General features: G+C 38.7%; 3 protein-coding genes across 3 annotated transcripts; 1 reads left to right on the top strand and 2 right to left on the bottom strand.

Moving 5' to 3' along the window:
- The first annotated feature begins 562 nt into the window (after positions 1 to 562).
- LOC135466810 (transmembrane emp24 domain-containing protein 10-like) lies at positions 563 to 7,571 on the top strand. Its single transcript, XM_064744511.1, has 5 exons — positions 563 to 792; positions 2,393 to 2,513; positions 3,114 to 3,184; positions 3,488 to 3,614; positions 5,276 to 7,571. The coding sequence occupies exons 1-5, from the start codon at positions 613 to 615 to the stop codon at positions 5,395 to 5,397; spliced, it is 621 nt and encodes a 206-aa protein (XP_064600581.1). The 5' UTR covers positions 563 to 612; the 3' UTR covers positions 5,398 to 7,571.
- Positions 7,572 to 10,849: 3,278 nt separating this feature from the next.
- On the bottom strand, positions 10,850 to 15,219 carry LOC135468750 (mannan endo-1,4-beta-mannosidase-like). The gene is made up of 5 exons (XM_064747161.1): positions 14,611 to 15,219; positions 13,878 to 14,295; positions 13,194 to 13,347; positions 12,625 to 12,696; positions 10,850 to 11,771 (listed from the first exon to the last, which is right to left on the bottom strand). Exons 1-5 carry the CDS (start codon positions 14,759 to 14,761, stop codon positions 11,505 to 11,507), a joined length of 1,062 nt encoding a protein of 353 aa, XP_064603231.1. The 5' UTR covers positions 14,762 to 15,219; the 3' UTR covers positions 10,850 to 11,504.
- Positions 15,220 to 16,693: 1,474 nt separating this feature from the next.
- Positions 16,694 to 22,498, bottom strand: LOC135468432 (mannan endo-1,4-beta-mannosidase-like). The gene is made up of 6 exons (XM_064746693.1): positions 22,347 to 22,498; positions 20,408 to 20,599; positions 19,579 to 20,008; positions 19,201 to 19,354; positions 18,440 to 18,511; positions 16,694 to 17,036 (listed from the first exon to the last, which is right to left on the bottom strand). Exons 1-6 carry the CDS (start codon positions 22,483 to 22,485, stop codon positions 16,785 to 16,787), a joined length of 1,239 nt encoding a protein of 412 aa, XP_064602763.1. The 5' UTR covers positions 22,486 to 22,498; the 3' UTR covers positions 16,694 to 16,784.
- Positions 22,499 to 23,174: the final 676 nt, after the last annotated feature.

The following is a 23,174-nucleotide window of genomic DNA, read 5'->3' as shown; positions in this document are numbered from 1 at the left end:
CCATGCTTACTATACTAGTCCGGCCAAATTAAATTTCACTGCATTGCCCCGGGCGTATTCTTGTAATGTAGCTATATGCTGCATTCAACAGTTGTGCTTCATGGGCTGTATCAATAATTTAAACCGTAACGCTGTATGCCGTACATGTAGACCTGTACCCTTTTATGCCTGCGATAATGTTACATACAAGAGGGGGGGGGGGGGGGAATGCTATGTATTTCCTATTTTCAAAATTTCGAAAATCATTTTCAAAATGTTTAATAAAGGTTTAAAATGATCTCCATAGTTTTAAAAGTACACTATTTTCAGAGAATTAAAAATAAGTTTTAAAGCTGCAAAAATAACTTTCAAAGCATTAAAGGTGATGTACAATTTTCAGCTTTGAAAATGCTTTAAAAGTATTGTATAAAGAGCACAATGACACCCTATACACGTATGCTGTATGCTGCAGTTCCACGTTAAGAGACTCATCGTTTAGCGCTGTACGAAACGTGGCAGCTTACACATGCCGGAAATTACCGGTGTTTCACGAATCAAGTTCCGAATGCCACGTTAGCACGGCGTGTTTGGAGGAACTGGCAAGCATACACTGTCTCTTCACACGATCAAACCATGGAGATATCACATATTTTGTGTGTTTTATGTACCTTCTGTCTATTAGGTATCGATGCTATTATGTTCAACCTTTCTCCTAATGAGAAAAAATGCTTGAGAGAAGAAATTCACAAAGATGTCCTTGTAACCGGCGAGTACGACTTGTCAGATGCTCCAAATCAGCGGACGTCACTGAAGGTAGTTACAACAACAACAGCGCACTCTTTTTCATGTAACTGACACGTAGAAAGAAAGGTCTGCGAGTTGAATTTCTTATTTATCCTGTTTTACCACTAGGTGGTATTGCGCGAAAGGTAAACAATGTCAGAATTTTCTGCAAAATTAGTTTAATGTTCTTGTCATATGTAGTTCATTAAGCTGCAACAACAACACTTGTAACAATTTCTTGAAACCAGTTCGTTGGACCTCTTGCACTAAGCTAACGTAGGATAAATTGACTGTACGTACCATTGGGACATATGATTTCAACATGTGTCGCCATGGTATTTACAATCAACTTCGCCTACACTAGCTTTGTGCAAGCGGCCACAGTTCATTAACAGCTGCTAGTAAAGATTTGAACGTTGAGTTCACTTGCACACAGTAGCCTATATTCCTTGGGTATAAATGATTACATTACAAAGAACCATGGTTTCTGGAAATCAGCTTAATTGTCATGCTTTATTAGTCTTTGGCCTAATACCATATGATATGATTCTGTGTTAGTTTAATTGAACTAAACATTCAGGTCTGTTTTCAACAATTTCTGATATTTATCTGCCTCAGCGTTTAACAACTGAACTGAAAAGAACTTTGGAGCATCTTTCAGAACTATACTGCAGAAGGATTTCAAAAATATAGGTCTAATGTATAATATAATAAGTTATAACACACTCCTGATATTATCAAGAATCTGGTCAAAAATAAATTTAGGTGTGCAAGTCACACTCCTAGTTTTCTGAAAACCTTCTAGAAAGAAAAACAAAAAAAAAGCTCTATGCCTGCATTTCAGGAGTGCAAATGTATGTGAGTGTGATAGTATATATAATAGTCAAATGCCTGAAACAGATAATACTTAGAGTTATAACTGGTTGGAAACTATCTCCACAAGTGAAGCTGACATCTGATTTAACAGTGTACTAATGTACCGAGCAGGTCAGCTTCACCCACTCTTCAGATGAAATGGCCAGTGTTGGAAGCTGAAAATCTTGGATCCTGATAGAAAGCTTCTGAGATGCGTTATAACAAGGACTGATCTGAGATATGTATATGTCAACAACGAGATCAAACCAATCTGAGCATTTCTGCATCTTTGTTTTGTAGGTTACAGTCAATATATACAGTAAATTCATGTGTTTTCCTTGCTGAGGTCTCCATCTCCAGGAACCAAAGCCTTTTTTCTATTTGACATAACCATGTTCACTATTTTCTTTAAAAATGTCCGAAAGAAGAGTTCCCACATAGGAGAGTATTTGTAGTCTGTGTTGTTGGGTTACCTGAAGATGTATGAGCTATTATGTAAGTCACCTGCTTGTTTATAGCCAGCAACTGATGATGTACAATATATCTCATGGAAATCATGTTACCGCGAGAAAGGGTTACTTTGTGCCGTCTGACATTTGCCAGGTTTGCATGTGGCTCTGTACTGCTTGGTATATTAGTACGTCATCACATCAGATGAGCCCAACACATGCAGCTAACTGGCAACAGGCCTACAAACACCTACATGTTGCACACACTCAAAGTAAATCTGTCTTCTAAACTGATTGTAATAAATGTTTGTATTTGTTTCTTTCAGGTCACAGATTCTAAAGGGCATATTTTGTACTCAAAGGATGATGCCAAAAAAGGGAAATTTGCATTTACAACAGAAGAATATGACATGTTTGAAGTTTGTTTTGAATCAAAAGTTATGTCTGGTAAGTGTATAGTACTGTCTCTGTGTGTTTTCTGATTTCTATTTGAGGAGCCGATAATCGTAATACTTCACATTTTTCTAAAGCGATGAAAAACGGGAAACTTTTAATAAATGATTAGCTTGCACGGTTTTTATACAGCACGTGTTAATTAAGCCAATCTGCAGTTAATACAAGTATGGTTTAGCTACAGATTTAAGTCAGGGCCTGGGGTTTGTCAAATACCTAGTGAAGGACCTGACCACCATATGCATGTGTTCTGTTGTGAAAGTTTAAGATTTTTTTTTTTTTTTTTTTTTTTTTTTTTTTTTTTTTTTTGATTGGTGTTTTACGCCGTACTTAAGAATATTTCCCTTATACGACGGCGGCCAGCATTATGGTGGGTGGAAACCGGGCAGAGCCCAGCGGAAACCCACGACCATCCGCAGGTTGCTGGCAGACCTTCCCACGTACGGCCGGAGAGGAAGCCAGGATGAGCTGGTCTTGAACTCACAGCGACCGCATTGGTGAGAGGCTTCTGGGTCACTACGCTGCGCTAGCGCGCTAACCGACTGAGCCACGGAGGCCCCTTGAAAGTTTAAGATATTGACTTTTCATTCTCAGGTGGGATGGTTAATCCTAGACAAGTGGACCTTGTGATGAAACATGGTGTTGAAGCAAAAAGTTATGAAGATGTAAGTAGAAATGCCACTAAGTTGCAATCTGCATTTTTATTTATTTATTTGATTGGTGTTTTACACAGTACTCAAGAATAGTTCACTTATACCACGGTGAATGCACTATTGTTTCCTGGTCACATAGTTTAGTTGCTCATAACAAATACATTGTATTGGGAAATTTTGAATTTTAGATTTGAAATTTCCAAAAAATAATTAAAATGTTTAAAATAAAAAATTTTTATTGTATATTGAAATGAGCTGTTAACAAACAATGAAATAAATAAAAATAGTATATTGAACATTTGTTGAACATTGCAGTTGGCAAAAGCTGAAAAGTTAAAGCCACTGGAAGTGGAGTTGCGTAGGCTAGAGGATTTATCACAGTCCATTGTTGATGACTTCTCTTACATGAGAGCCAGAGAAGAAGAGATGAGGGATACAAATGGTGAGAGCCTTAAGTATTTGAAACTGAGAACAACAGTCTTTTTTTTTTTTTTTCCTTGTCTACGCAATATTTATATATTTATTTGATTGGTGTTCTACGCCATTCTCAAGAATATTTCACTTATACAATGGCGGGCAACATTATGGTGGCAGAAAACCGGGCATAGCCCAAGGGAAACCCACGACCATCCATGGGTTACTCAGGCTGTCCCACGTAGGGCTGAACTGTCCACATAATAGATTAACCCCGCATACAGGTTATGTTTTGTGATTGTTTTCCTTTCTGCTGTGTAACTTCCATGACAGTATTACTGATTTCCATGCTGATACTATTCTATTTGCATTTACCTGTGGTATTTTGTGTTCAATAAATTATTTGCATTTGCTGCTTTACTGTGTTCAACCAGTATAACATGAGATTGTGAGCTGACATTTGGGCCAAGAAATGCTTTTGTGTGCTTTGTACACTGAGTCTCTTTTATCGGATTTTCGTATAACTTCAGAAGTCATATTTCTTGTAAAAGATATAATTGCACCATAAAGACACCAGTGACCATTGCAGTTAAGCACATGTAATGCTTCTGTGTGCTTCATGAAACAGGTGAATCTGTTTTCTGAACAGCTTTTTTGTGTTTAGGATTTTTTTAAGTTTAGGATGTTTGGAAAATTTGTTACAAGCATGGAAAACAAACCAATCCGCACACACACATGCACCAAAAAGGAAAGGAATGGGGGAAGTGTGGAGCTGTGGCATACATGAAGCCAGAGTCATTTTTTGTTTCGCGAATATTTTAAGCCGGTACCATGAAATAATTTTTTGGAACTGAGGTAATGTACATTAAGTGTTACCATCAACCCTGCATGTTTATATTCTGCATCTCCTGTGCATTGTTAACTTGTGCATGATATTAAAAAAATTATTTAAAAAAATGTCACGTCCTTTTTGCTCCACTGAACACCCTATTCAAAATAATTTGAGACCAACCCCAGTTCTTCAGCCATTTAAGACTATGCATGAATTGATGTTAATACAGCACTTGCACTATGTTTTCAAGGGTTGATTTTTGAAATGAAGGTATCAGTATTTAGTATTGTGAGCATTTGTCATGACTTTGTGATGAGTATATATCTTAATCTATTGTATGACAGTATTTGTCATTAAAGAATTCGAAGGCAGGCCATGATTTTGCAGTAAAGATGAACCTTTCAGTCATGCGGATGCACAGAATTCTTAATAGTATCCCGCTTTCTTTCTTCCCGGGGCCTTGGTGAAATACGAGTAGGCAGTTGAAAGCTAATAGATGAAAATCACTGCATCATGTGGGATAGTACATCAGTTATTAACTGTTATTAGTATAAAGGAAGTGTACTTGAATGTCGTGTAAAGTCAAATCAATCAAATTAAATCACATCAAACCAAATCATAATAAAAACAAATTTCCATATTTTCAGAATATGGACTATGTTGATATTTTAACAAAGGTGGTGGAATTCTAGTTGTGCCAGAGAAAAGATGGAATGTGCTTATGACGGCCATCTTTGTTTTGCTTCTAGGTCATGCATTGTATGTGGACACATCTTGAAATGATTGTAATAGACAACATTCTACATTGAAAAATGCATATCTGTGTGGTTACAATATCTTTTTGTTTTTCCCATCAGAATCTACCCACTCCCGAGTGATGTACTTTAGTATATTTTCCATGGCCTGTTTGCTGTCTCTGGCAACTTGGCAAGTGCTCTATCTGAGAAGATACTTTAAGGCCAAGAAGCTGATCGAGTAACTGTAGAGCCACTGGCAAGGAATTTAGCACACAAGGAAGAGTTCACAGCTGAGGAATAATGAGTCATTCTACTATGTGGATTGCCAAAGCTACAGAAAAAGTGTGACTGCTGGTTTAGGAAAAGTCAGAACAACATCCTGTGAAATTCTAGTAAATGGAAAGTGGTCACTTGTAATCGGTGAAAGCTCTTTTATTAAGAATACTGTATTTGACCTAAAATTTCATTCATGACTAAACTACTGACTTTGCCTTATTCTGAGAGAGACCTGTTGATCTTAGAATAGTGTTTTGTGGTTTGTTTGGAAGATAGGATGATATACTGCCGGAAAAATGAGAGGTAATAAGAATTGATGTTTTTTTACCTTTACTTCTCTCGAAAAATGCACTGTTTTGGCGAAAATTTGGAGCAAATACAGTAAGTCATTATATAGGCTGGAGGGAAGCTTTTGGGGGAGATAAGCTTCTACTGAGATGATACACATTGCAGCAGGGGTAGGGGGATAAAATTTTGGTGGGATAAGGGATGGGGACGGGAGAGAAATAAAAAAAAAAACATATGGAGTCAGTTGAATATGGTGAAGGGAGTAGTTTGTTTTGTACCGTGTTATAATGTTCTATTCTGATAATTACTTATGGGGCTTTGTAACCATGTAATGTGTTATGCAAATATATAGTTAAAATTCATCCCAAATAAGATGACCTCTTTGGCTTGAAATGAAAAGGAAAACTGACTACCACAATTATTTCATGTAAATGGAATACTGGGTTAAAAATGTGTGCAAAATCTCAAATGTTTATTTTAAAACTCTGTTACTTTTGATCATCACACATTTTGGTTTGATTACCCCTGCCTTAAGTTAAACTGTCATCGTATTTAGCATATGAAACATTCATATATAATATTTTGTATTACAAATAATCTGGCCTGTTCGTGCCATTGTTTTATAATCTGTATATTGTATAAACCGGTCATATGTATATAACCTCAAAAATCATCTTCAACCAATTTGGAGCTGTAAATGATTTTAGTAATGCATGAACAGCCATAACACCTTGCTTGCTATGACTGCTTGGTAGATGCAGTTCATGTTGTCGAAAATCTTACTTCGTAACGAGAATTGGCTTCACGAGTCTATCTCATATGATGCTAATCCCGCTCTAAAGCATGGTTTCGGCTTACATGAATTTCACACCATGCCTAGGCTACGTGTGTAACAATAAAAAAAATAACAAAAAAGTCACAAAAAATAAAAAATAAAAATCAAGGGAAAATCACCTTTTTGCACCTTGCTGTTTTCAGCAACAGCTGCAAGAATGTTTTTTTCTGACGTAGATTTGTAGGTAACCGCTGTATAATAAGAATATGTTCCGATAACCACAGTGACATCCTACGTGTTCAGTATGAACAGGAACACTTTCAATTCAATGGTGTATATTTCATTTATTGTTTTAAGATGCGTGCACTTCTGAATAATCAGAAGTGTTTACTATCTAATTATATAGCTGGACAATTGTGTATAAATGATGGAGATTCGGAACATCTGTTTATAGGTATGAATTCATAGATCTGTGCTGAATTTAAGTTTGTACAGCCACCATAGTGCATGATGCCTGTAATATCAAGATATGATTAGAGGTCTAGAATTTTTAAAACTATATAATATTGTTATAAGGGGAGTACACTTACCGCGTTGTTCACCATAACAGCTTTAGTTCTGATTTTAATTCATTTATGAGCAGCGTATGGTGCATTTTTCAATAATTTATTGTTAGATTAAGGGACATGTAAACAGTTACGCGTGGAGAAAAACTGTAGGCGTCTAACAACTGAAAACTTCGAACCATATACTGAAAACAAATGTTTACATTTTGATATGTACCCGTGTCAAAGAGTTCTCTCCCCTGGTCAGGAGGGTTTTCGTAGATTGTGTAAACGTAGATAAAATAGGGCTAATGTAGAATATTCAGTAACTTGCGTAATTCATAGGGAGTATAGTTTCCGATTCAAACAGGTCTGGGTATTCTGAATTATGTCGCCGTGGGCCGCTGTTTTGTCAACACGTGTAATTGTCAACACAAAGTGTGAACGCATAAAGTTTGTCATTACTTTGTAGTTAATGAGCTTCTCGTCATGTTTGCCTTTCGTTCTTGAAAATAAAACTTTTACAAATAAATATTTCCTCCACTGGTCTTTTATGGATTATGGTCTTCCCTCGGTTCCGCTTTACTTCTCTCTGAGAATTGCGGACTACATTGAAAATATTACTTACCACTGCGCAAGGAAAATTTGACCCGGCGCTTGTATATTTTGACCGGGAAAATGCCGTGCCTGTTGTGCATTGCGTATTAATGTTTTTGACAAACCGGGATTTAACGATGTGCTCAAGAATACACCATGGGAACGACAGCAGTCCGCTTTCCTGGCTAGTGAAATCGAACAGAGCATGGAACGAGGAAAGGTCGGCTCGATTTAAAAGACGGATGACAGCGTGGGACGTTTAAAGGAGATCCCCAACGGCTTTATTTTATCACTAAATGTTCATTAGACACAATTTTTATGCTATGTTTGTCTGTAAGCTGCATTTTAAAAATATTATTTTAACTAGTTCGAGTACTGGATGATGTGTTTCTGGATATTTCCAAGTTTGATTGTTGTTGAAGACGTTCAGCGGTTGGTTTATGCATGAATAATCGTGGTTTAAGGCCGCTTCGGCAATACTGCAGCCATATCGTGGCTAGGTCAGCTTATGGATGAAAGAAACCGGAGATCTCAAAATAAACGGCTCATTTGGGAAGTACCAGGTGAACCAGCCATATGAGTTAAGATATAAACACCATATTGGTGGACAAGCGGTCTTTAAGGAATGTTAGACTGCACTAAGTGGAGGACACACGACTTAAGCAAGAGCTGTGGGTTTAATCTTGGTCTGTGGAGTATGTAAATTCCACTGTACTCCTTGTTCTCGGGGCCTTGGTAGCAGTAAACGGCCATGTTTTCCAACAATACACTTAGACAAGTTCTTCAGTAATTTGCCAAAGGTTGGTGGTTTCCGTTTCCCCACCCATTCAACGGACTGTCGTACTGGAGAAAAATGATGAGTGTGGCGTTAAACAATAACCAAATAAACACAATACCACACCAAACTAGCGGAAGATGGATTCGAACAAGCGACCTCATTAGTCAAAGGACCATCGGATACGGTAGTGGAGACACACAGGGCGACTTTCTGTACAACTATATGGTATTGCTCTGTCATGAAATCATGAATATTCCGACGTTCCAACTTTTTACACTTTTTCAACGGGTACGTCAATTTTCTTCAGAACTAATATGTCACGATGTTTGTTTGTCATAACATATCTTATGCTGAACACCTCTCGTTCGTAATGACATGTTTTTTGGCTCCGATTTTGTAGGAAGAGTTCAGTCACCAGGATTAGTGGAAGGAAACATGTTCAATGTCTGCTTCGACTTCACTGTGCAACACGCTTGGTATGCATGTAGTTTGTCCAGTTACGCTACTTTCGATCTTGTTTACCTATTACATAAATATTTCCTGTTTAGGATCCCAACTAAATACATGGTGTATTCTTGTGTACGGCGTGAAATAGTCAGACTGAACAGTGCATCAAAAGTTAGTCCCCCCCCCCCACCATAAAACAATGTTTGACATTTACCAAGATATATGCCTAGTCTTTGTGAAATATTGCGTTCAGCATCTCAGTCAGCAATCAAGTCAACACACTGTAGCAAGGATTAAACTGTAGATACAGATGTGCTCCAATGAGCATGCACAAACGCATCTTCGGTCGGATTTTGACACAGATTGAAGATAATTTTGACTACGTATACGACCAGATAATGTTAAAATCTGGTATAACCACCAGGCTTTTGTGTCACACTGAGACAGCGAGCTCGCATCGTGTCAATGGGGCATGTGGTCCAATTTTCAGGGAATACAACCAATCCTCCTGAAGCAGATGTTCAACGTCATCAAAATCGGACACCATCGTAAGACGACGACACACCGCTTGTTTCAACAGGTCCCACAAATGTTCGGTGGGACTGAGATCCGGGAAATTGGCGGACCATTGCAAGTGCTCAAATGTCTTTATTTTCAAAGAAGGCATTTGACAATCTGGTGCGTGGTGGACGAGCATTGTCGTCAATAAAATTAAATATATAATATGAAATATAAAATATTTATTTATTTATTTATTTGATTGGTGTTTTACGCCGTACTCAAGAATGGTTCACTTATACGATGGCGGCCAGCATTATGGTGGAAACCGGCATGAGCTAAATATAAAATATAAAGGAAATCCATCTTGAATCTGTTTGTCAAATTTTCTAAATCCGACCAATAATGCATTTCACATGCTCACTGGAGCACATCTGTATCTACAGGGTAAACGTTGCTACAGTGTGTTGACTTGATTAATAAAATACTGTGTGCAAAATGTCACAACGATTGGGCAAATATCTTATGTTTAATATAATATAATTCTTAATATGTCAAAAACAGATTTGGGGGTGGATGGGAGGGATCTTACTTTTCATGCACTATTTATAAAAGACTAGTCTTCCCAGACTGGCACACTCTTTTAATAGGAAAGCAACAGTCTTGGTGACCAAGCATTTCGGGAAACTTTCTCTCAAAAGACAGACCTTAAGCCAGTGGGCGGGTGTCTTATTTTGTGTTCCCCGAGACTCTCCCACCACAAAGCTGACCGCGGTCGTTTAAGTGAAACATTCTTATATTAGAGTATACGGCGTAAAACATCAATCAGATAAATATTCATATATATCAAACAGCTCTCAAACAGATATGCGGATTTCAAGCCGTCTGTACACACGATTTTTAGCCTCTGCTTCAGAACAAGTTTTCTTCATACTGTCTCCACAGCAAACCATTCGATGCTCTGCCGAATAACCCAAGTTTTCTAATAGGAGTAAAAAGTGGAAGTGTGTCTTCATTTATGTATGTACATAGCTTACACAGAGGCAGCGTGCCGACAATCAAGTCGACGGAACGGTCGTTTCTATTTGGCACTTCCGCTGTAAAACAGTTGGTATTTGTGTTGAGAATGTAGCTAAACCAGTAATAACTCTTTCGATGTGAAAGAACTTGGGATGGAGTCAGTTGTGTAAGCGCGGATAGGTTACTTGGATTAGCTATGCACAATTTCATTAATAAAAAACACTGAAAATAACTTCTTAAACTCATATTACGACTAAATTACCACTCGATATGGATCCATAAGATAAAAATGAAGGGCACTAGTAGATTATCTACTGGCCAAATTTCAGCTTCACAGCACCTATCCAACAGTTTCTGATCAGGCCACATTCGAAAATGACAAATAACGCACATCGGCGACCTATAATTGCATTTCACAAGAAAACTGTACACATGGGAATAAAATAACACCAGATTCATCTCCAGCAGGCCAAACAACATTTAATTGCTCTCTTGTTTTGGAATATTCAAAAATAGGTGATCATGTCATTTAAACTTCCACACTTCTCAGCCGATTTTAATAAAATTTGCAAACATAATACCTATGTAGTTTAGCACATGCGTATCAGCTTTAAAGATAATCGGATCAATGATCCAGGGGAAGAAGTTTGTTTTAGATTTCCATGCTTCTCCAATATGGTGGCCAAGTGTGTAAAGTGTGCCCTAGTGATTTGGTGATGCTCTGTGTAAGACGTTAACAGCTGTTACATTTACATTTCTCGCAAAACAAAAAAAGAACTTTTCAGAGAAAGAAAGAAAAAAATAATTGTAGCAGAAACAATAGGCGTCCATCTGAGCTTTCAGCTTAGAAGCCTAAAATGCCGCTGACAAGAGGTGTCGCGTGCCAAAATCAACTCTGACTAGTTATAGCTTCGAGAGGAACTCTATAAGTAGCCACATGAGTTGTTTTATTTTCTACCCATTTTTTGGTGTAGGATTGAGGATTTGGTAAAGGAACGTCTCTTTTTATTCCATGCTGTGGTATCGTGGGTTTTGGTTGGGGAACGGTGTCCTTGGTTGCACTACCCTGTGTATGTCCATTCGGTTATTTTGATCTTGCCTTGTCTCATTACCATCACCATTTTTTCAGGAAACTGCTGGCACATAACTTATGTTAATGCGTGCGTGGTTGTGCAATTCGGCAACGTTGGCTAGGGCCGATATACCTCTCCTCTGGTTACGCCAAGTGTCGCTGTTGGTGCCGGTAGCACCGGCGTGCCAGGACCACGCCCCATTGTACTTGTTCTTGTACACGTGTAAGAACTGAGCAGTGATATCCATTCCTCCACCTCGAACCTGGTTAAATTCTCCCACAACTATCGGTTTGTAATGTCCGTAATCACAAGCGCGAAGCTGAAAGAGAGAAGTTGGTGGACTGACAAAAATCACTAGTCTTTCATTTGTTGAATGACATAAATTTGGTGATCACTTCATTGAGTTTTCAGATTCTATAGCGTTTTACATTTCATTGATAAAAACATGTTCGAGCTTTGCAGCTTTATAGCGCTTTCTTTCTTCCAAGCCACTCGATGACAAATTACTCTGACATATTTCCCGCCGAAGAGACAAATTAAAAAGCAATGAATATGAGTTATTATGTGTTCATCAATACGGCCGTGGTATTATACGATACGCTATATATAATAAACAAATGCATTGGCTTTACTCCCTGTGCTATAAGACTTTTAAATGTGATTGAAACACAGCATTTTAGTAATTCTTGACTGCAACTACCATCACTGCAATTTTACCTACTTCTGCTTAAGCCGTGGCGGTAGGGGGCGCATGTTTTGAACAGGTAGTATTTGTAACTGAGGTAAATCAAGGCCATATTTTTTACCAATAATCACACTGATGTCTCTGCTCTGGTTTACTCTCTACGCTAAAGGCTCAAAAACAGAAGTAGGAGGGCAAATGATTGGTGACCTATGCACTATATACGGGCGACATGGTTCACTTGTCATTTTTGAAAGCAAAACTAAATGGCTATTTGTGGATTAAACGGTATATTGCCTGTTGAGTATAGTGGTTGTTGACAGCGAGAAGCTCCTACAGAATGCAGAGCTATTAATATGTCAATGAGCCTGTGACCTATATAGATATATTGATCTGTGTGAACAGATATTATTGTACCAGAGGTCCTTGAATGTCTCTGGGTCAGCAGGAAAGTGTCATTGTCAAGGAAGAATAGTCCCCATGTACTTACTTTGAAAGGCGAATAAGCATCATATTTGTTGTTGTCATCGTAGGAATGAATTTGATAAAAATCCAACGTCCCCTAAAAACAGAGTAAGCCGTTCTTCATAATGATATTTTTGTTTTCAAAATAATGACATCAACTTATAAAAATGTTTAAACTGTGCTAAAAGAGTTCCCAATTTACCGTCATTTCCTATCAAAATGGACACCTTTTTGTACTTATCATCAAAAATGGCCTCGTTCTTTATCAGGAAACATTTTCACACGTGTATTCTGATAGTTCATTTTGTCTTACACCACGTAATATGTACAGATAGTTTTGGAATAGAGATGAAACTGGTATATTACATATCTAAGCCAAGTGTTGTGCAAATGGGTTTATTCTCGCATATATTTGATTTGACCACGTGTCTTTTGGTACACTAACAAGATCAAATTTCATGATGGTTGTAAACTATTTAGTTTTATGAAGAAATTGTTTTTTTTTTGTTGTTTTTTTTTTTCAGATGCGAGACAGCAGATTTCTTTAATTTCGTTAATCTCTCCAAAACCTAATGACCGAAAATATGATCTTACATTTGACCTTTGACCCGCTTTAAGCAGACATGTGTCTTTATAGAAGTCTGTCATACACATGCGGTCTGTAGCTGATCGCGGGTTCCACGTGCCGATCGTCACCAGAGATTTAGGGTCGGCCCGATGAATGGCGTCAGCCTGCCAGTTGATGAACCTAAAAAAATTGACGATAAAATTAATTCTATAAAATATGTAGATAATGATTCATAATTAAAAAATAGTATCGCAATCACCATCATAAAAGCCACTACAGATAGTTTCCATTTATGCGCATTTAGGGACACTATGCATATATATAGGTTAATTTAGGGGCAATAATTTAGTAATAAACAGATTGCGTTTTTTGTTAGAATGAAATTAAAGAAAATCGAATACTACACGGATGGGGAAAACGTTATATATTTGAATTAGTGGCTTCATATCAACTGTAGAAGGCGTGTTCATCAAAGCATTCAGTGAAACAAAAGTATTGGCGCTTTGCAGGGACCAACATGTTAAGATTTCAAATTTTTTTGACATGCTTCATGTACATGCTTCCTAAACTTATGGTGAGTTACGTCTTACTCTATTCTTTATGTAGACGCACATGCTGGGTTTAGTACATTTAACCTTTTATACACAGTCTTGATATATACTCCAGCTTGGACCCGGCTCACTCACACTGGGCGGGATAACGAGACATACCTCTGAAGTTCCTGAGCTGTATGATAGTGACGTGTCCAGCCAGCTCCGCTGAGATACAGACTTCTCGTGTCAAAGCATGGCTCATGATGAGGAAGGTTAGGTACAATCATCCCTTCTGGCTCGTTAAGAATGTCCCAGCCCCCTAAAGACGGGTAATCCTTGACGGCTTCAACCCAGGGTATCAAGGCATTATCGATGTAGCTTTGCAGTTTCTGTGGATCGTTGATAAGGCCATCTAGCCTCGGATGAACCAGAGCACCGTTCCACAGACAGAAGAAAACCATAATATTGTATTCTTTGGCTTTCTCCAGGTAGTCTTTAATCTCGTTCAGGAAGGTTCCGTCTCTGTCAAGGCCGATGACATACCCATGTTCATCAAAGTGAGGAGTCACCTCACCGCCAGCGTGGATCCAGATTCCTTTTGGAAATTAGGCAATTAGGTAATTAAAATAACATAGAAACCGATGGCTTTTAATTGTACACAATTCATTATAAAATGATCAGTTCGAGTCAAACTTCTGCGAACAAACGTTCATGAAGAGGACATATGCTCGACGTACTACCAACATAATATCCACATGTTGCCAAATGAACTGCTATATAAACAGATACAGATACATGTAATTAGTGCCATTTTGTACCATTTAGGGTTAAACTAAACGGCCGTTTTATTGTTTAATTGTGTTCTTAAACATAAACTTGTTCAGTGTTGTCGTAATTCTTCCAGCCTTACGAATAGAATTGCCGCCAGCCTCATGTAGTTCTCTCAGGTAGCGCTCTAGGCTCCCCTTCGTCCTCTTGTAATTTTGGTTCCCGAAGTCGCTAGCGTACGACACCCAGGCTTGGTTTGCCCCAGAGAGAAACACGATCTGCCCTCCTAGCATGAACTGCTTCCCTACGACCGATAGGAAGGTGACGTTAGAACCTGATGAAAACAAGGGCTTCGAATGGGATGTATGTCAACAACAAAGCAGCTGTCATTATGGGCATTTGCCTGGTTTACGGAAATATCTGGCTACGTTATGATAAAGGGAGTGCTGCTCCATTGTCTTTCCTTACACGTGTGAAGACAACGCAGCTTAGCGTTTTCACCTGACTTTATATTATTTGAAATTAAGCGGAAACACTTGTGAATCCAGGTTTGTTAATGCCTATGTATGGTAACACACATGTCTTATGTATTTTCACCAATCAAATAAATAGATAAATTAGGTGTTATGAACCTAGGAGGATCGCAATACATCAGCTGGAAAACGTTTGAATTCACATTGAACATGTCGCTATCAATGAATTGTTAACGTAAGGTGCAGAAACGTCAAATCCTTTGGACATTGGTCATCTACTTATTGCCTCGGTGGCTCAGTTGGGCACTAGCGTAGCGTAATAACCCAGGATCCTCTCACCAATGCGGTCGCTGAGAGTTCGTCCAGTTTATGCTGGCTTCCTCTCCGGCCGTACGTGGGAAGGTCTGCCAGTAACCTGTGGATTGTCGTGGGTTTCCCCCCGGGCTCTGCCCGGTTTTCTCCCACCATAATGCTGGCCGCCGTCGTATAAGTGAAATATTCTTGAGTTCAGCATAAAACACCAGTCAAATAAATAAATAAATACTCCATGACTCTTGCAGATCGGCATTTCAACGGTAAGGCATAGTTTTGAATCCAGGTGAGGAATATATTTATGCAAACTAAATAGTTTGTTTTCATGTAAACCAGTGAAATGTCCTTCCGCGTTACGTAAAACACCAATAAAATAAAGAAATAAATTAAAGGAAACCATTGCATTAATAAATACCACAAACAAAACGGAATGTTATTAGTGACAACCAGTTTCAATCCACCATAATTCTGGCCGCCTTCGTATAAATGAAATATTCTTGAGTACTGCATAAATGAATAAATAAATAAATAAATAAATAAATAAATAAATAAATAAATAAATAAATAAATAAATAAATAAATAAATAAATAAATAAATAAATAAAAAAAATATAAGTGACAAATAGTTTCGCGTAACAGCGAGTGTATGATGTACTAATAGAACACAGCCAATAAGGCCTATGTGTGACTTACAGCTATGTCCATAAGCTGAATATCGATCAGTGATTAGCTATAACTTTGTAACTATTATTCCAATCGAAACATTTTCTTTCAGAATTAATAGTATCTAATATATAATCTATGAAATCGCTGGATTTTATAAACCAATGGCTTTTGATGCTCGGTTCCTGGGTATTGTCTGAAGAGCCATCTATCCCACTGATATTTTGTTGTCCAGATGTTCACAACACAGCGTATCATTGTTTCGACTACTTACCAGTAGAAGAGAGAAAAACCCCGGATGCCATCAAAACGAAAAGACAAGTGAGACACCAATATCTCAACATGTTGGATGTTTTCATTACAAATTCCACCATCCACTGTCAGCGTCTTTCCATCGACTATAACACTCAGGTTCAAACTATGTTATAGGAAATGCCCAGAGAATCTATGTTTCTCGATATGAAAGTGTTGATCCGTTTTTAGTTAAAAGATCGATATAGATAGTTCAATCTGTCCAAGTCACACCTGAATAAAGACATATTCCGGACAAAAATGAGACTATATAAAACTTTGGGTCAACTCACTTCCACTACTGACACATTGCCCCCAGTAGATTCCATCTCTTTGTATGACCGAGAATACAAAGAGCTTTCTCTGTTCAATGACTATTGCAAGCAGTTTGCATTACATATTTCCACTTGGGAGACTGTGACCTAAATGATTGAGAAAGCAACAGTGGTTCTTGCAAAGGAAATGCGTTTAACACTGAAACTGGCAAAATGTCAATATTTATTTATTCATATAGGGTACACATTCAGCATTCATATTGTTTTGGCGATATCTGTGGAACAGACAAAAATTGCTATTTTTACAAGGTGATATGGACTCGTCCACCTTTGGACTGGTCATTCTTGCCCTTAACTGATCGGATTCCTCTTTGCTGGTTGGCCCAGGTGTCTGTGTCCGAGCCGTCCGCGCGCGCATGCCAAGTCCAGGCACCGCTGTAGCCTTTGTTGTATGCCCAAGCGAACTGGTCCACGATATCCATGCCTGCCCCTTTGACTTGGTTGAATTCTCCTATCACAATAGGCTTTGAATGGCCATAGTCACTTGCCACATGCTGTAAAGAGAACAAATATGCCTACACGATTTAAGGTAATTCATGGCCCTAACTGATCGATGAATGAAATCCCACCCATACATTTTGTTTCCTTGTAAAACAAATGATATTTATTTTCACTTCAGGACTTCAAAGGTTACTTAATACATCCTGAAGCACATAGTTAAGAAGTGGTTTATATCTCTATTTATCCAGTTATTTGTTGAACCGCTTCAGTGGCCTAATGGTTTGATTTTTTTTTTTTTTTTTTTTTGATTGGTGTTTTACGCCGTACTCAAGAATATTTCACTTATACGACGGCGGCCAGCATTATGGTGGGTGGAAACCGGGCAGAACCCGGGGGAAACCCACGACCATCCGCAGGTAGCTGACAGACCTTCCCACATACGGCCGGAGAGAAAGCCAGCATGAGCTGGACTTGAACTCACAGCGACCGCATTGTTGAGAGACTCCTGGATCATTACGCTGCGCTAGCGCGCTAACCAACTGAGCCACGGAGGCCCCCCTAATGGTTTGAGCGTCCGTCTCGAAGTCGGGAGACCCGAGATCAATTATAGGCCTATTATCAAACCCGGGTCGGGTTATACCAAATACCTTAAAAAGGTACTAGTAGCTGCCTCGCTTGGCGCTCATCACTGAGAGGTTAGAACAAGGAAACACTTTCACAAAGATGTGGTACTTGTACCATATCGCACATATACGACAATGGTACGTTAATAGTGACGTACAAAATATCATGCGACAAATGTACGATAAATAAATGTCGTACGCTGCTTTGTTACCTCAGTGGCTAGTTTGCCCGGCATTAGTATAATTTGACTAGGTGAGGTGTCATGTCTGGGGTCGTCGGCATGACTCTTCAGCCACGACAGCACTCTCCCACAAGAAGACACACTATACGTACACAGACTTAATGACTCCTCGCCTTCATATGACCGAAAAATTATTAAGTAAGCATCCATTCATTCATACTCGTAGTGAACGATTCAGGCAGTCTACTTTGAGGTTGCACTTTATTTTATAGAAGATTATGATAAATAGTGTAAATATTACGGTTTAGAAACAAAAAAAGCAATTGTATATCATGTTATAGAGACATGAAGGAGCTCAGTGGTACTGAATGTAATGCTCTTAACTGGGAACGCAAACATTTGATTTTGATGTTGGACTGCATAGCTCAATATATCCTTTTCTGTACACCTGGCAAGTCACTGTCTTGATACTATTGTAGTAAAGGCAAACACTGGTGTGAACTTTAATTCTCGATGGAAACACCTGCTGGTTATAACGCAAAACACAATCACATGTCATAGTGTCGTATATTCGAAATACTGAGTGGTTTCACAATGAAATGTATGACTGAAGCTTCAGTTCTACTCAAATTTGAAGGCACTGTCTCTTACCTTAAAAGGAGCATAACTGTCATATGATCCTTGATGGGAGTAACTGTGCGTCTGCACGAAGTCCAGAGTTCCCTGGTGAGACAACATTTAGCCATGTTAAAATGTTCAATACATGCCTCTTTTTGTTTTCTAATCACATTAAATTTATTTTACTTTATGCTCATAAGTACTGGTAGTATAAATATGATAGTGGAAAGCGCCGAAGCGAGCCGTGGCAGAGTTGTTGAAGGGGCATGTATTTCAGTCGCTAGGACACACAAGGTACGGGTTCAAGACCGACCCTGGACAGTGAAGTTTGGATTCTACTGCTCTTACTGATTATGGGATTTTGGTAGCAATAAACTGTCGGCGACGCTTGTGTGACCGTTTTGCGCATTCTAAAGTTTGCTAACGACTTGTCGTCTACCAGTAAGATGTCCTTATCAGTACGACACACCTGGGAAAGTCTGTTAACAACTTTCAAAAGTGGGTGGTTTACCCGGATTTGTGCCACATAAAACTGACCTGAGTATGGCGTTTAACACAAAATAAATGAATAACACCGCCGAATTCATCAATACATATGTATAGGATTTCAGGAATTCGCTTCGTAGTTATTGACCTGGAACGTCTATACTGGTAGACGGCTGGCATGCGAATGTCTGTTTCGACGCATAGGTTGTCACATAAATCAAAATGTAACACAGGCTAAGATGATTTCATGATTTTAAACATACGTAGATATCACAGTTATTATTTATACAGATATGGAATCAGTTTACCTTTGCTCTCCCACCAGCTATAATCAAACAGGAGTCTTTGTAGAAATCCACTTTGCCCATCGCGTCCGTGTTAGACTGAACGTTCCATGTTCCCACGGAGACCAGAGACTTGGGGTCAGCCCGGTGGATAGCGTCTGCCTGCCAGTTGATGAATCTGGAGTACACGTGTATATTGTCACATTTTGTTACAAGAAAGTTTTCTAAAGTGTCTTTGTATAACGGAAAATGACTTGCTCGCAAGCTAACAAGAGATTCATTCTTTAATGAGGGTGATAAGAAATGCAATGGCGTATAAATATGATGCCGATAGAGGATATCGATAATGGTAAATGCTTTATTTCAGTACAGTCCTTGATGTATGTATGCCTGTATATTTACCTTAACAGTTGTTGTGCCGTATATGTTCTAGCTTCAAAGCCCGCTCCGGTATTTTTTAGGGACCTGGTATCAAAGCAAGGTTCGGAGTTCTGAACATCAGGAATTATCTGTCCTTCCGGCTCATTAATAATATCCCAACCTCCCAGTGACCGAAAACCTTTCACAGCGTTTACCCAAGGAATAAGGGCTTTGTCAATGTAAGATTGCAGCTTTCGGGTATCTTTAATAAGTCCATCTAGCTTATAATGGTCTTCTGGCTTCACCAAGGCTCCGTTCCACAGACAGAAGAAGACAAGGATGTTGTACTCCTGTGCCTTTCTCAAGTAGGTCTTCATTTCGTTCAGGAAAGTGCCTTCTTTGTCTGGAGCCGTGACGTAACCATTGCCATCAAAATTCGGGGTCACGGCGCCCTCAATGTGGATCCAGATACCTATGTAAACAACATCAACAGTACAGTAGCTAGAAAATGAAACATACAATTAGATAACTTCATAAAAGTTTATGCACTGAACTAAGGTTTTAATTATAAATACATGATCATTTCTGAATATCTTGATCTCCAGTGCATTGTAAACGTTCCGATTCCGTTTATTTCTTTACTTTTTTTATTTATTTAATTGTTGTTAAAGCCATACACAAGAAATTGAATTTAAACGATCATGGTCCGCTTTGTGGATAAAACCATTCATTTTTGGTGAAAGACAAATGGACTCAGTGAACATGAGACTGTGTCTTAATTACTCGATTATTTGATGATGTACTTTACACTTGGTGTTCAGGTAAGGCGTAACAAATAAAAAGATATAAAAAAATCAAACGCTGTACATACGGAGAGAGTTGCCGCCGGCTTGTTGCAATTCTTTGAGGTAACGCTCTAACTGCGGCCCCCGCCATTGGTAGTTCCTGTTCCCAAAGTCATAGCCGTAGGAGACCCAGGCCTGGTTAGCACCCGACAGAAAAACGCGTTCTCCATTCAACTGAAAATGGTTTCCGTGTACCGACAGGAACGACGGGTTGGCAGCTGGAACAAACAAAACAAATGAATGGTTGACTTACCGTACTGATACGCAATCGACACGGCTGCCTTCGCCCAGGACGGCCCTGACATTTCATATGACCGTCTTGTTTTACGATGTAAAAAACTCTCATGTGTTCAATAATTTCAAACTTGAATCGTACGATCTTGCATTTCATTTGGTCTTCAAAGAGATCTCCATTGACATGGATGGTCTAGTTTTTAAATATTATTTTTGATATTTCTCTTTCTTCATGTGGATGGATTACACCAAAATTTTTGTTAATTTGTGACCTACAAATCAAAATCTACTTTTAGAGCTTTATGGGCTTTGAAGTTTCTAATATCAAAAGCTTGTGGAAAATGTCGGCAAGATGGCCAAGAAGTTTGATAGCATATTTTTCCTATAAAGGATGTACAAATTCAAAAGCGGTGATTCATCTTTTTAAGCCTTGCATTGTATTGTTCAAACTTACAAAACACTACAAATTTGCTTAACAGTAAAGCATTAAGCGTTTTTGTGGTTTTGAGTATACTATACATGTCAGCTATGTAAAGACTCTCAACCAAACGGGAGGTCTCCGTGCCAGGAGCCTTTCACCAATATGGTCGCTGTGAGTCCATGTCCAGCACACATTGGCTTCCTCTCCGGCCGTACGTGGAAAGGCCTGCCAAGCAACCTGCGGATGGCCGTGAGTTTTCCCAGGATCTGACCGGTTTCTTCCCACCATAATGCTGGACGTCGTCGCATAAGTGAAACATTGTTAAGTACGACGTAAACAACCAATCGAATAAATAAATAAATCTCAAGGGAGCCGCTCTTTTCAGATAGAGGTTTGCATTCAAAGCAGCACTAAAATATGCAGATAGAAATTTTGCATAGACTATAACAGGGAATCGATAAATAAGCATATGGCGTGAAAGTAGGTTCTATATGATATGTATATATACTGCTCCACAATTTTCCCGCATTATAATTCGACCATATATCGACTGCCCAGGGTAGATTTGTCCTTGAATGTGTAAATAGTTATCTGCACTCAGAGCATAAATATATACGGTCTAAACGTGCTGTGTGTATATTTACAACATTTACTTGTACGCATATGCGGTTATAAAAGTATCTAGTGTGTTTGGGTTTCGTGCCTGGGTTATCTCTTAGAAAAACGTAGAATCAAACACTTGAAACAAAGGTGAACATTTTCACTCTTAAAGAATTTCTGCATTCTCATTTAGTAATTTCAAAGATTTGGTGTTATTTCCAAGTTTAGAATGGTGGTTTTGAAACATTGGCCTGCGAGAATACAGTTTTCAATCTGTTATCATCTCAGCACGTGTTTATTTGATTTCATAGAGATCATGAAATACATTTATGTCTTGCGGTTATCTTTCTTGTCCCCATGACTTCCCCCGAAAATATTAGGAAAGGTAACTTTCAGATCATCAGTTATTAGTTAACTTCCAATTTAACCTACGTCAGCAGGTTTTGTTTTTTGACACGTTTTCTTAAGAAACTAGAAGAGATTTCCAAAACAGAAAAAAAAATAATAAAAGACTTCACCCCACTCCACAAGGGAAATGTCACTAGCCAGTAGCACTCGTAATCATCCATATATTTGGTATACACTGAACACTTAGTCATCCGCAGTGTAAAACTATCAAATTTTGTCTCGGTAAACTATCATTTACCAGCAACCAGCCGGTCAATCTTCTGGGAATCGAACAAATACTCTATAATATATTAAATGCTAACCTGGTGTTTGAAAGATAGGCTGAGGCAAGGTGATATGGGACTCGTCCACCTTTGGACTGGTCATTCTTGCCCTTAACTGATCGGATTCCCTTTGCTGGTTGGCCCAGGTGTCTGTGTTTGAGCCGTCCGCCACGCGCATGCCAAGTCCAGGCACCGCTTGTAGCCTTGTTGTATGCCCAAGCGAATTGTCCTGGTGATGTCCATGCCAGCTCCGCTAACTTGGTTAAACTCTCCTATCACAATAGGCTTTGAATGGCCATAGCCACTTGCCACATGCTGTAAAGAGACGTGTATCCGATAAAGTTGCTTTAATTCATAATCCCTATCTTCCACATCTATTTTTGTAAAACAAAGGTGTTTACTTCGACTTTATTTGACTTTATTTGAAGATTAGTCGATAAACCCAGGATACAATGGTTATTTCCAGGAGTGTGCTTCATAAGATCTTTAGTTGCCCAGTGCACCTGGGAAAGTCTTCCGGCAACCTGCGCGTGCTCGTGGGTTTACTCCTTTTCTCAAACTTTATTTGATAGTAAATTGACAGGAATAGCATAACTGCCATTCAAACAAAAAATTATGTGTAGTATGTAAGAGACCTAAGAGACAACTAGAAACACAAATGGACTGAGTAAGTAAGAATACAGTGCTCTCGATCAAATGGCAAAAATAGCAGGTGATATTGATATTGTCCAGAACTGGGTACTAGGGCTGTATCCTATATTCTCGACATCTTGATGGGTTAATGCTTTGATTCTGTGGTAGCGAGTGTCAAAATATGCACAACCAAACACATATTATAATTCTCGTATATTCAAAACATATGACTGG

Source organism: Liolophura sinensis, chromosome 6 (genome assembly GCF_032854445.1).
Source record: "Liolophura sinensis isolate JHLJ2023 chromosome 6, CUHK_Ljap_v2, whole genome shotgun sequence".
Classification (NCBI taxonomy): Eukaryota; Metazoa; Mollusca; class Polyplacophora; order Chitonida; family Chitonidae; genus Liolophura; species Liolophura sinensis.
This window is presented reverse-complemented; position numbering and strand designations above follow the sequence as displayed.